The sequence below is a fragment of the Jaculus jaculus genome, chromosome 12 (assembly GCF_020740685.1).
Source record: "Jaculus jaculus isolate mJacJac1 chromosome 12, mJacJac1.mat.Y.cur, whole genome shotgun sequence".
Lineage (NCBI taxonomy): Eukaryota > Metazoa > Chordata > Mammalia > Rodentia > Dipodidae > Jaculus > Jaculus jaculus.
In genome coordinates, this window is record NC_059113.1 from 56,929,358 (window position 1) to 56,942,824 (window position 13,467).

The window sequence follows — 13,467 nt, forward strand, 5'->3', positions numbered from 1 at the left end:
GATTCTAATTTTAAAAGCAGATGAAGAAAGAGGCAGGGAAGGGAGGAGCCGAGGGAGAAAAGAAGATAGAAAGAACGGCTGTGTTCACTTACCGGTAAATGATGCCCTTGCTCTGCAAGAAGAACAGACCGATGGCAATTTCTGCAGCATAAAATCTGAAATTAAAAAGAAAAAAAGAAGAAGCAGTGATGGAGAACTTCAAGGGCACCATATGCTTCCAAACTCTCAGAATTCAATGTAATATTGAAATAGGTACAGGGCACAGCGTGCTCACCATGGATGGTCAGCTACACATCTCCTAAAAAGCTGAATGTACTGGTAGTGAGCAGGATGGTTTAGAGAAAGAGGAAGCAACCTTGAGGACACATGGGAATGGACAAGGTTCTACAAGTCCATCGTAGGGAGAGCATCATGGGGTGAACGGCTTGACAGGGGATGCTCATCTCAGTCTATTGTGAGCTAAAGCATCTCACTAATAGCAGCCAGCATGTGTTGAAAGCTCACTGACTTAATTATAATCCCATGATGTTCCTTTCTGCCTTTCAAATAAAGAGACCAAGGCTTACAGGGATGGAATCTGTGAGGAGTTTGGTGTAGGTACACAGTAAATGAGTGGTATGGCTGGGATTGGAAACAGCAGGTTCCTAAAGTGTAACTTCTCGATGAAGGGCCACCCAGAGGCATAGAGAATTGTTGTTCTTGTGATGTGGAGGATGAAGCCCAGAACTCTGTACAATGTAGGCAAGTGGTCTACCATTAAGTCATATCTCCAATCCTTCTTTTGTTTTATTGAGGCATAGCCTCACTGTGTAGCCCAGGCTGAACTGTAACTTGTGATGTAGGCAAGGCTGGCCTCAAATTCAAAATCCTCTTGCCCCAGACTCCTGAATACTAATATAATAGGTGTGTGTCACCAAATATGCTCAGGAAAGAATATTCAAATAGCTAGAAATCCAGTTTTTCCACAAAGGCTGGACAAAGCTTTGAGGAACTATGTGAAATCCTGATGATATTTCATGTGATGACAGAAATTCAACATGCAGTTGACTAGATGTCAGAAATAAAAGAAGGACCAGTGTTATAGTCCCATTAGACTTGTGTTAAGAGGTTAGATGGTTTGGCCCAAGTTTATGATCCCAGTACTGAAGAGGTGGAGACAAGAGATTCATAGGGTGTGCTAGCTAGTTAGTCTAGCCAAATGGGGGAGCTCCATGTTCAGTGACAGGCCCCATCTCAAAAATATAAGGTAGGTCTGAAGAGACGGCTAGGTGATTAAGTGTGCTTTCTGTGCAAACATGAGGATCTAAGGGGTCCTGAGACCACCCGAGTTCAAGTCTCCAGAACCCATGTAAACAGCTGAGTGTGGCCATGCACACCTCTAGCCCCAGTCCCATGGGGGAGTGGAGACTGGAGAATCACTGGTGCTTGCAAATTGCAATCTCTAGAATCAGCCAGAGACTCTTTCACAAGGAAAAACAGGTGAGTGAATGATGGAGTGGGGCAATCCATTGTTTTCTGACTACCACAGGCAAGCCTGTGTGGTGCCACAGGCAAGTGCACATGCATACAACACACATACACACACACACACACACACACACACTGATACCACTTGAGTGAGACACCCAACACTGATCTCTGAACTCCACATGCATGTCTGTACATGGGCAGCCTTCATACAGGTATATCCACACACATGAAGATGCATGTATACACATGTGTATGCCTTTACATGGGCACTCTCCACACATACACATGTACATGTGTGTACCCACACATATGCACACCTGTACATGTGTGCCTTCCACAGAGGTGTCACCACACACACAAACATGAATGTACACACACAAATGCACACCTGTACGTGTGCACCCTACACATAGGCATAACCACACACACACGGACTTGAAGGTACACACACAGCTGTACTGTGTACCCTCCATGTAGGTGTATTCACACACATGAGCATGCATGTATTCACACATGTACACACCTACATATGTGTACTCTCTACAGATGTATTCACATGAATGGACACGCACTTACCTAGACATATGCACACCTATACATGTGCACCCTCCATAAACACATGAACATGCATGTACCCACACATGTACACATGCCATAAAAAAGCAGAAACTCTGACTGGCTTATGGACAAAAGGGGACAAAAGGGAGACCCCACAGAGCACAGCCACTAATCAACTTCATGCTTCCCCTCCTGGAGTGAAGGCATCTACAAGGAAGAGTCAGGTAGGCAACAGAAGATGAGCAAGAATACGTGAGCTGAAGGTCTGAGTCTTCCTCATGCCAGTTCTGGCCTGGAGCAGGGGTCCCACACCCTCTGGGTCTCAGTTTGCTTGCACGTAAAGCTGAGGTGACACTCCCTCCCTCCCCATGTTGTTCAGGCTTGGATGTCAGCTTGCAAAAGACCCGGGACCTGGTGCAAACAAAACCCACTGTGACATCTGCTAAAGAAGTTATGTGACCTTTCTCAGGACTAAGGGTCAATAATAGAGAAAAAGAAACTGCCATGGGTTTAGGGCTTCATGTGCTTAGCTAGTGTCAGAAAGTAAAGAAGAACTTTACAGCAAGCAGAAAGCCTTTCTCCTTGGCTGAATATTTCTCACAAAGAAGAAACTCAAGATGTTATAAATCCCCCTTTAGCTAAAACTCCAGGGGATCTAACAAATCACCCACTGATGCCAAGCAAAAGACACAACACAGGTTCTCCCTTACACAGCATGGGGCTCCTTGAACCGGCCAACTTGTTGGATGTGATACATCAGGTCACCACCATTCACATACTCCATCACAAAGTACAGGCGGTCCTGGGGAAAGAGGAAACAGCAAAATCAGCATGCCTTACTTTCTTAGGCTCCAAAGGGATAAATGGAGAATAGCTGGAAATAATGATTAGAACCAAAGCCTGCTACATCCTTCCACATTGGGCACTGTGTTCCCTTGAGGCTAACCTCTATGCCATGTTGTATATGCAAGCAAGCACAGGTAGGATGCAATTCACTTTTTAATTAATAACTATAAATCGAAATTCATTTGTGCTGGAAAATAAAATTAGCGCATGAATGTTGCAACTTAATTAACATTCTTTAGGACAAGGCTCACTGGGACAAAAAGCAGAAAATATTGGATGGATAATATCACAATAATAGGTAGGTATGGGAGCCAGCCTCCATACTGGCCTTGCAATGACTTCTACTTCCTGAAATGCACGTCCTGTGTAGTACCTTCCTTCCATGATTAAAACTAACTGTGTAATCAAGAGGATGCATGGAGGCTGGAGAGATGGCTTAGCAGTTAAGCGCTTGCTTGCAAAGCCTAAGGACCCTGGTTCGAGGCTCGATTCCCCAGGACCCACGTTAGCCAGATGCACAAGGGGGCGCATGCATCCAGAGTTCGTTTGCAGTGGCTGGAGGCCCTGGTGTGCCCATTCTCTCTCTCTCAATCTCTCTCTCTTTCTGCCACTTTCAAATAAATAAATAAACATAAAACAAAAATTTTTAAAAAGTAGGATGCATGGCTTTGCAGGGTGAGGTCATAAAAGGCCTATAGTATCCCCCCTGCTCTTTCTTGGACCACCCTCTCCTGAGGAAGTCAGCCACCATCCATGAGCACATTCAGCCAGCACCATGGAGAGAGGTCCATTGGCAACGCACCAGAGCCTCCTGCTGACTGCCCTCACCAACTCCCCAGTCACAAGAGCAAAACATCTTGGAACCCATCTTCCCAACCAGTCTCCACTGGCCAGTGGACTGCAAGTTTGTTGAAGACCCAAAGCTAGCCTTTTGGAGCAGTAAGCCAGCTCCAAATCCCCGACAGACAGAAACTATGAAATAATAAAGGCTTACTATTGTTGTTTTAAGCCAGAGTTTCGAGGTAGTCAATAATAGATAACTAACCCAGGACTAGCAATACCACAAATAAAACGCAAATTATCAAGGTTTGAAAATTGTGACCTTGCATGACAGTGCTGGGTTTGCATCTGGAATGTCTTTCTAAAGTTCATATGCTTCAGGCTTTGTCACTGATTGCATCGGTTCCCTCTCTGATCAACCCTTGATGTAAGAGCTGAAGGGAAGAAGGGGTTGTTTTAGCTCATGGTTTGAGAAGTTTCACCCCACTGTCACTTAATTCTGTTTCTAGACTTGCATGATCCAGAGTATCATGGTGGCAGGGGCATGTGGCAGACAGGAAGCAGACAGACTACAGGAAAGGGTCAGAACTAAATATAATCTCTAAGGACACCTCAGGGACTTACCTCCTCTAACTAGAAACCACCTCCCATCTTTCACCACCTGCCAATAATAATGTTATCAAAGTATGAATTCATCAAGGGATTTACCCATTGATTGGGTGAGAATCCTCAAGGTCACATTCCAGAAGCCTATCTGGCAAGCAAGTCCCCAGTACGTGAGCCTGTGGGGGACATTTCACATTCACACCAGAGCAGCAGTGTTCAGAGGTGAAGCCTTTGGGAAGTGACCATAGCATGAGAGTTCTTACCTCATGAATGGGTTAATCCAGGTTCATAACTTAACAGGCTATTGGAGGTGGTGTAAATGCTAGGAGGGGGCCCTAATTAGATGAAGAAGATCACTGGGAATGTGCTCTTGAAGGGTCTATTTTGTCCCTGGTCACTTCTCTGGCTCCTCCTTCCCTTCCCATGTGAGGTGAGCAGCTTGGTTCCATCATAGTGTCCCACCATGAGGCTCTGCCTCACCACAGACCCACCACAATGGAGCCAAGGGACCACGGATTGCAACCTGTGAAACCACAAGCCAAAACAAATCTTTCTTCCTTTTATCTTCCTTGTTTATTTTGTTATGGTCACATTTGCTTTAGGCACAGGCGTATTTTAGGAATTTTCACAGGAAGTCCACCATACCACTCCAAATCCCTCAACACTTAAAGAATTGCAACTCCTCTCCTGTCAGGAGAGGAAATAGTCTATAGGCATTCATGCCCTGCCCTCTAGCTTCCAGACTAATGGGACAATGGACCCTGAGAAATTAGAATTTCCCCAGGAATCCCATGTTGGGGGAAGGGAAAGGCTGAAGCCCTGATGCCAGCCAGAGGATGAACTTGTCTCCTAGGAAGATTTCCCACAGCTCTGACTGCTTGTGGTTTCTGACTACCTTGTAAGACAGACCTGAGCCAAGACAATGACAATAATGACTGGTGGATGGTGTGTGGGACCACACCCTGACCAGAACTGCTTACTGTTGCAAATCTCTTGTCCTCTAAACCTAAACCTGAGTCCAATACCCTCCCTCCCTTGAGGCAGACTTTCCCTTCTCAAGGTGGCACGTTGAGTAAATGCAATCTTTCTATCTCCGTATTTTACAAACCCCTGGCTAATACGAGTAGAGGTCCAGAAGCAGAACAACTGAGGCCAGAAGAAGTTCTCTGTGTCCTTCAGGGACCTTTTCTACATTCTCTCAAGGAATGAGGTGAACCCCTCCAGTTCAGGGTCTAAGACCTTCCAGGTTCTGTAAGCCCATTCTAAGGACTGGAAACAACACCTGGAAGGTGTTTCTGAACCAGACGACCTTTATTTCGGAAGCCAGCACTGCCTCCTGGTAGCTGGTATACCCAGAGAAGTTGTCAAACTCCAGGATTCCTCGTCTGGCAAGTAGAAGGAAGCACAGAGCCCCGGGGTGCAGGCTGTCATGGTCCTCGGGAAACACCCACCTGTGATTTGCCTCTGCCTTCACCAAAAGCCATTGCTGAATGACCCCAACTCTGCTGGGTGAGCTATGCTTGGGTTAAATCACTCCTTCCGGCTGCTTTCCCTCAGCTCTGAATGTCAGGGTCTGCTCTAACTATTTGCAGGGAGCTGAAGTCCCCCTCATGTTCTCAGCCTTAAAAAACCACTTCCTTTAAATTAACCCACCCAGTCTAAATTAGGTCTGCTTGTTATAATCTTCCATGAACCTCTGCGGGTTTTTCCCTCTGATCACACTGTAGCTTGTCATTACAGACTTAAGTGGATGACAGTTGATTCCACAGATTTATTCACTCATCCATTAAATAAAAAAAAAATATTTATAGAGCCCTACAAGACACCAGGTGGTAGGTGCCAAAGCGAATCACCTGCCCTGATCGCTCAGCCTAGCAGAGCAACACAGGCAAGGGTAATATTTGACATAATAGTACATCAGTTGCATAGAGTGTTAAAAGGCAGTAAGTGCCATGAGAAAACCAAGTAGATTGCGGAGGTGGGCATTGCAGCAGGATGAGTTGGAAGAGAAGACTTCAACTGTTACAAAGTGCCCAGGATAACTCTACTGACAGCAAAGTCTTGGGGATGATGGACACAAAGTGGATAGCTGGAACATGAGCTTCTGCAGAGGCCCTGGGACCAGAACACACTCTTCTGGATGTACTTTCAGATCCACGAGGAACCGGTGAGATAAGAAGAGGGAAGAAAGAAGACAGGATGGGGGAGGAGCAACCATCAGTATGACTCCTCTGACCCTGTAAGGCAGCATGGGTGATTAAGAACACTGTCTACGGCTGTACACTGAAAGTTCTATAAAGCCAGGGATCCTGCGCAATGTGTTTGCCACTGTGTACCAGGAGCTCAGCACCATGCCAGGCAAGCCATCAATATGCATCAACTGAGCTAAATGAGTGAGCGATGCAGGCGTTTGTGGCACCCAAAGCACCAGTCATGGGTCAGAAGGTTGAAATGGAAGCCTGGCTCCACAGTGTTTCCCTGGAGGGCTTGGAAAGATTGCTTTATGCCCAGAGCCTCCTTGTCTCTTCCATCATAAGACAAAGACATGAGGACCAGCCATCTGTCTCTAACACAGGCTGAGGGGCTGCTGACTGTGAATGCGAGGTTGTTCAAGCCAGCTGCAATTCATTTAACTGACCATCACATAGCCTTGCTGGGTCAGGCTCAACTTTTAAAAGAAGGAAAATTAAATAGGAGAATGGAATAGAAAAGATCAGAGCTGAGGCTGGAGAGATGGCTTATTGGTTAAGGCACTTGCCTGTGAAGCCTAAGGACCCAGGTTCAATTCCACAGTACCCACACAAGCCAGATGCACAAGGTGGTGCATGTGTCTGGAGTTTGCAGTGGCTAGAGGCCCCTGACACACCTATTCTCTCTCTGTATCTGACTCTTTCTCTCTCACACAAATAAATAAGAAAATAAATAAATTTTTTAAAAAAGAAATAATCAGAGCCTCCATCCAGAGCATTAAAGGGTGGAACATGTGGCTGGGGTGATAATGATATGTTGGCAGGGCTGAGCAACCACATAAAAGGCGGTTTTATATGAACAGCTTAATGCTATCTTTAGGGCTGTAAACCAGGAAAACAGGTGCAGGGCAAAGGTTTCAGCTCTGAAATTAACATACGGGCTGAAGTCTCATCCACTACTTTCTAGCTATGCAACATGGAACAATTATTTAACCTCTCTGGGCTCCAGTTTTCTCTTCATCCCTAAAGTGAACATCCTTCATTTATCTAATAGCATAATGGACAAGATAACAATTATATTAAAAAAATCGTCCTTACCACACATGGAATTTTATCTCATAGCTACATTATTGGTACTTGTCAAATGTGTGTTGAGCACCTAAGAATTATTACAGAGACAATAATGCAGTGAGTGGGGAACTTGATATGCAACTGAGTTGAGCGCTGTAGAGAGTTTGTCTCACTCATCTCTAAACAGCCCAGCATGACATGCACTATCACCATCCTTTTCCATTCTAAATTACTGGGCTTAAAGCTTAGAAAGGGTCCAGTGAGCACTCTGCTGGAAACTTACACAGCCAGAACTTGACCCCAGGCAGAGTGGTTCTAGCGTCTACACCAGCAGCCTCAAATGATGCTGCGTAAGTACATGGCACGGGAGAGAAGTCTGAGCTAGTGCTTATGTACGTGTGGGTGAGTAAAAGCATCCTCCCTTCAGAGTTTCCAGCCCAGAAGGGGAGAAAATGGAGATATCTCTACATCCAGTCAGAGCCTATTGGCTTAACATAAGGAGCACAAGGTAACCAGTTACTTTTCAAATTTGATTTCTTAATCTGTGTGTGTGTGTGTGTGCGTGCATATGCAGGCTCACATTAGGGTCTCAGGACACTGCAAAGGAATGCCCAGACATTTTGGATCCCTCTTACATGGGTGTCTGGGGAATTGAACCCAGGACCCGCAGATTTGACAAGAGCCTTTAACTTCTGAGCCATCTTTCCAGCTCCTTCAAGCAGTTATGTTTTTGATTTTTTTTTCCCTCAGATGGACACTACTTTCCCCTCCCAGCAACCCTAATGAAAGGTAAGAGGTAAACGGGATGGTTGGTTCGGTTCTCAGAGTTCATGGTGCAGGAGGTTTACAGAAAGGTCATACCCAACTTGGTGGCAGAAAGCAGACAACATCCAGAAGTGCCGACTTGCAGCCCCTCGTTCTTGGGGGGTTATGATAGAAAACAAACCTAAAAATAGTGTCTGTCTTAGCTGCACATTGAAGAGAACCAAAAACACTTGCTTTTAAACATTATTTTTAAAACTAGCAGATGGCATCGGCCACAGAGGGAGAAGTGAGGGAGAGATTTCACTTGCTTGATTTCTGCTTGGATTAACTCAACTTGCCCCTCAAAAGTCATTAGTTAGAATTCCAGCATCATGGATATCTCCACTGTGGCGGGTGTTTTATGGCCCATTTCCTTCCCTGACCCTGTGTGGGAAAGCCCCAGGCTCGGCCATGTTTGAGCTGCCCCAGGCTGGCTTGGGCCTGCCAGAGCCTTGGTTACTGAAGGTCATGGTTAGTCTCCCTGGCTTTTTGCTTCTGAACATTTAACGATGCCCACTGAGTGCCAGGCACTATCCCACTGTCACAGATGCTGCTGCAAATAGTTCATGGTGCCTGGTGTTCAGGATTCCCCAGACAAGTGGAGAAGACCAGACACATCTCCAAATGGTAACACTTCCCAAAATGGGATAGCAGATATTTTAAGTAATCTATAGACATGCATCTTTATACATTTATAATCTGGTTGTTTTAATGAAGAGCATGGGAAATATAACTAAGCATGTGAAGCCCCTGATTTTATGGCAAATATTGCTGAAGAGAGAAACTAAGACGTGTGGAGCCACAGAAGCCGAGGAGTCAAGGTGGGTGGGACAAGATTATGCCTGACTACAGGAGATAAAAGAAAAGGGAGTCAGGCATGGTGGCGCATGCCTTTAATCCCAGCACTTGGGAGGCAGAGGTAGGAGGATTATAGTGAGTTCGAGGCCACCCTGAGACTACAGAGTGAATTTCAGGCCACCCTGGACTAGAGTGAGACCCTACCTCAAATTTAAAAAGGGGGGGAGACAAGGAAATTTCAATCATCTCCCAAATGGATTAAAGTTCTCTACCAAATTTTTCTTCCTCTATTAAAATGCACTTATTTTTAAAAATATATTTTTAGAAATTCACTTTTTTTTTCCTGGAATAGAGGCATATGTCCATAATCCCAGCATCTGGGAGGCTGAGGCCAAAGGATTGAAAGTTTGGGACCAACCCAGCAAACATAACAAGATACTATCTAGAAAAAAAATCAAATCAATAAAAATAAATTCACTTTTTAGAAACTTAAGTATAATTATTTAAAAATGCTAATTCTTCATACCAAAGTCATAAATGAGAAGTCATTGTCCCTATAAAAACTAAATTCATGTGTGGGATCTGTCATCTCTATGCTACATCCACTTTGGCTTGGGTGCATCAGACTCTTAAAAGATTTATTTATTTATTTATTTAAAAACTCCTTCTCACATTTATTATTATTATTTTTGGAGGCAAGCCCAACAGACTGTGTTTTTTTTCTTTTTCTTTTTAATGAGAAAGATATAGAGAGAGGGAATGGCACACCAGGGTCTCCAGACACTGTGATTGAACTCAAGGTGTGTATCCCCTTGAGCGCTTACATTGCCTGGTACGTCTGGCTTACTGGGACTTGTAGAGTTGAACCTGGGCCCTTATACTTCTCTGGCAAACACCTTTACCGCTAAGCTATCTCTCCAGCCCCTCGCCTTTTTTTTTTTTTTTTTAATCCAAGGTCATATTCATTTCCATGGACTCCTGGACCACGTAGTCTAGTTCCTCCCTCTCCACTTGACCTTCCCTTCCTTGGCAAAAGATTTATTTTTAAAATAAATGCCATTTGTCCATGCACCACAAAGTTCATCTCTTCTTCTACAGTCAGGAATGACAAAGTTTGGAGGATCCTGCCAAAGGCAGCCTAGAAAAACCAGTCCCAAGTACAAAGGTGAGTTTGAGAACTTTTCCTTTCTTTATTCTTTTTTTTTTTTTTTTTTTTTTTTGAGGTAGGGTTTCACTATAGCCCAGGCTGAGCTGGAATTCACTCTGTAGTCTCAGGGTGGCCTCAAACTCACAGTGATCCTCCTACCTCTGCCTCCTGAGTGCTGGGATTAAAGGTGTGCACCACCATACCTGGCTGAGTTCAAGACCTTTCCATGAGCATTCATTTTTACAAGTCATGATACTAAGCATTAAAGGAACCTGCAACAAAGAGCAAGGCACAGGTTCTGCCCTCAGAAAATTAAGAGTCTTAGTTAAAACAAATATGTAACTAATTCAAACCATAATCAAAATAGGACGCCATAGAAGAAATGACCACAAGTAAGGGGCAGCAGTGAGCATGGGGGTCTTACTGAGCACGTGGCCCTCCCCATGGCCTCCAACTTTTAGTCCTACTTACCCCCACCATAGCGTGCCTGGAACTTGACTTTATTTCCATTTTTCCTATAAAACTTCCACAAGACCTCAAAAGATCTTTCTTTCTGGTCTATCACATCCAGAGGGTTTTTGATCAGGGCTTATTTGTTGGACTCTATCATAGATAACTCAAAAAGCATTTATACAGTATTGATGCAAAGTCCAACGTGGCTCTCTCCCTCTCACTTAGTTTTCTAAAGAAACTTGTCACAGCTCAGAGCTTGGGCTTGGTCTGTTTGAGCCGATGCACGTTGACTTGTATTTCTGTCCTCTCCCTCTCTCTTGAGCTCCAGTAAGCTCCAGCTGGCTCCAGGACGTTTCTACGTGGGTGTTCCACTGTCATCTCCAATTAGATGCCCAGAAAGGCAAATTCATCATCTTTCTCTTCAAACCACCCAGGCTGCTTGACCTTAAAGGGCATCTTCCAAATAGCTACTATGAAGACTCTACACCTTTGGCCTATAAGCTGCAAATAGCATCAGTGAATTGTGAATTCTCTTCTCTCTGTTCTCTCTTATATGTAATCAGTAAACTCAAAGGGGGAAATGCCGATTACCATGTCAGATATGGTGGTTGGATAGAACATCCCAGATTTGGAGCATGAGTATGGGACTAGTGTGGTTTAAACTGATGACTAGGTAGCATTTGCAGAACCCTCACCTGGGCCAAGAACTTCAACAAGACAATCTTCCTCCAAGACAGCTGAAAGAAGAATACGACGTAACACCTGCATGACGTGAGGGGGACACCTGCCCCTTTTAATAAGAAACCACAGAGAGAAAACCAGCCACCTAGGCAGCTCTTGTACCATGCTTGATGGTGAGTATGTAACAATTTGTCTATTTAATGATCATCAATACTTTTCAAGGCTGGTTAGTCAATTCAACATGTCTGTAAGCTGCTTCTTTTATCACACACAGCCATCTGCTTCTCTCAGAGAAGCTGAGCAGTGCTGGGATTCAGAGCTCTGGCTTTGGCAAGGAGCCCAGGGTTCATGTCCTAGCTGTGTGGGACACCTGCTCTGAGACCTGGGGTACTAAGACTCTCTGCCTTCCTAGAGGAGGCAGAGAAACAATGGCTTTTCCAGGCAGGGTGCTTCCAAGTGACACCAGATGATGCACATCAGGTCCACGCAGATTCAGAACTCCTCTGAAATGGTGTGTGGTCAAGATGCACCCACACACAACTCCCCTTCCCTCACTTTACAGCCTGGGAGCTGCTGTCAAAATCAAACATTTGATGTTTCTCTTTTTGTTTCAATAAAGTCCCAAATTCTCAAGGGCTACAAACTCCTTTCCTCTTCCTTGGACTTCCACAGACCTTGTGTTACTGAATGAATATGCTAATGTCACCATCAGGAAATCAAGGGGGAAGAGAGGTAGGAGGAAGGTGCACCAAAAAACTGTCTCTATTTCTACTCCCTTCCCCCCGCCCCTACATACTCAGGCTGTGTTTCTTATTCCTTCTCTACATTCAAGATCCTCAAGTGGCTTTAGTTGACTAAAGTCCTGATACTTGCCAAGCTTTCACCAGCTTCTTCTCTTTGGAGGCACCAAATACCATGTTTGTACCTCTAGACTACATCCCTCTTCAACCCACTAAGTCTCCTTGAATTCAAGATGGCGCCTTCAATCTGACAAGAGCACCCAGTATTCCTTCCCTGTAGCAATCACACCTTTTTATAAGGTTCCTATTACATTAACAGTAGCTAGTTATCAGTTGGTTGGACCATGAATAAACACATGACCCTAGCTGAGCCAATCAGATTCTCTTTCCTGCAAGTATTAACTGGAATTCATGGAATTTGGTGGATAGGGGCTAGAGCAGCCATGTTTACCCTAGGTAGTAAAAAAAAAAACAAAGAAAAAAAACAGAAATATATATAGGCTACTTTAAAGTTACAAATTCTAGTTCCGTATGTGGCTCAAATATACCTGTGAGCTGTTTCTTTACCATAAAATTTTTCTTGTGGCTTTTGTTTTTGCATGAGCCCGTGTGTGTGTGTGTGTGTGTGTGTGTGTGTGTGTGTGTGTGTGTACATGTATGTATGGAGGCCCAAGTTGACACTGGATGTCTTCCTCTATCACTATCCACTTTATTTTAAAGTTCACCACTTCAGCCCCAGGGGTCCTCCTGTCCTCACCACTCAGCTCTGAGGTTACTAGGGTGTAATGCCACCATGTTCAGCCTTGATGCAGATGCTGGTGATCTGAACGCAGGCCTTCATGTTTGCAAGCACTTTACTGATGCTGGTTTGGTTTTGTTTATGCATAAAGTAGCTTGGTATGGGAGAGAAATGTTCTTTCTTAGGACCCAGTCATCTCTGACCAAGATACCAGAGCCCCAAGGTCCAAGCATGTCTTTGACATTACTGCCAACCCAGAGCTGAGTCACCAGGCCCCTGGGAAGCTCTGAGGCTCAAGGGGACATGCCACTAGGATCAGTTCTGCATGTGATAATTATCCCCATCTTTGTCCTCTCTGGTGTTGTAGATTGATGCTTCTCCCAGCATTCCTTGCAGCTGAGTTATTGCTGGGCCATGGCAGCAAATTTGGAGAGGAAGTAACTTCTGTCCTTCAATGACTCATGAAATCTAATTCTATTTAAAAAAAAAAGAGGTGCATATGTTCAATTGAAAAGAAAACAGTTAAAATAGATGTTTTGCTGAAGAAACTTAACTGCCTGTGCCCACTGGCAGTTGGGAAATTGC

The 13,467-nt window shown here is 44.6% G+C and overlaps 1 protein-coding gene across 3 annotated transcripts in view; it reads right to left on the bottom strand.

Annotated features, from left to right (window-relative positions):
• Prkcb (protein kinase C beta) overlaps positions 1-13,467 on the bottom strand; it is a 393,262-nt gene that overhangs the window by 44,753 nt on the left and 335,042 nt on the right. For all 3 annotated transcript variants that reach the window (XM_004670196.2, XM_004670195.3, XM_045131080.1), the window contains 2 exons: positions 2,739-2,830; positions 93-155 (listed from right to left, as the gene is read on the bottom strand). In XM_004670196.2, the coding sequence (XP_004670253.1) occupies positions 93-155; positions 2,739-2,830 (155 nt within the window). The remainder of the gene's footprint in view (positions 1-92; positions 156-2,738; positions 2,831-13,467) is intronic.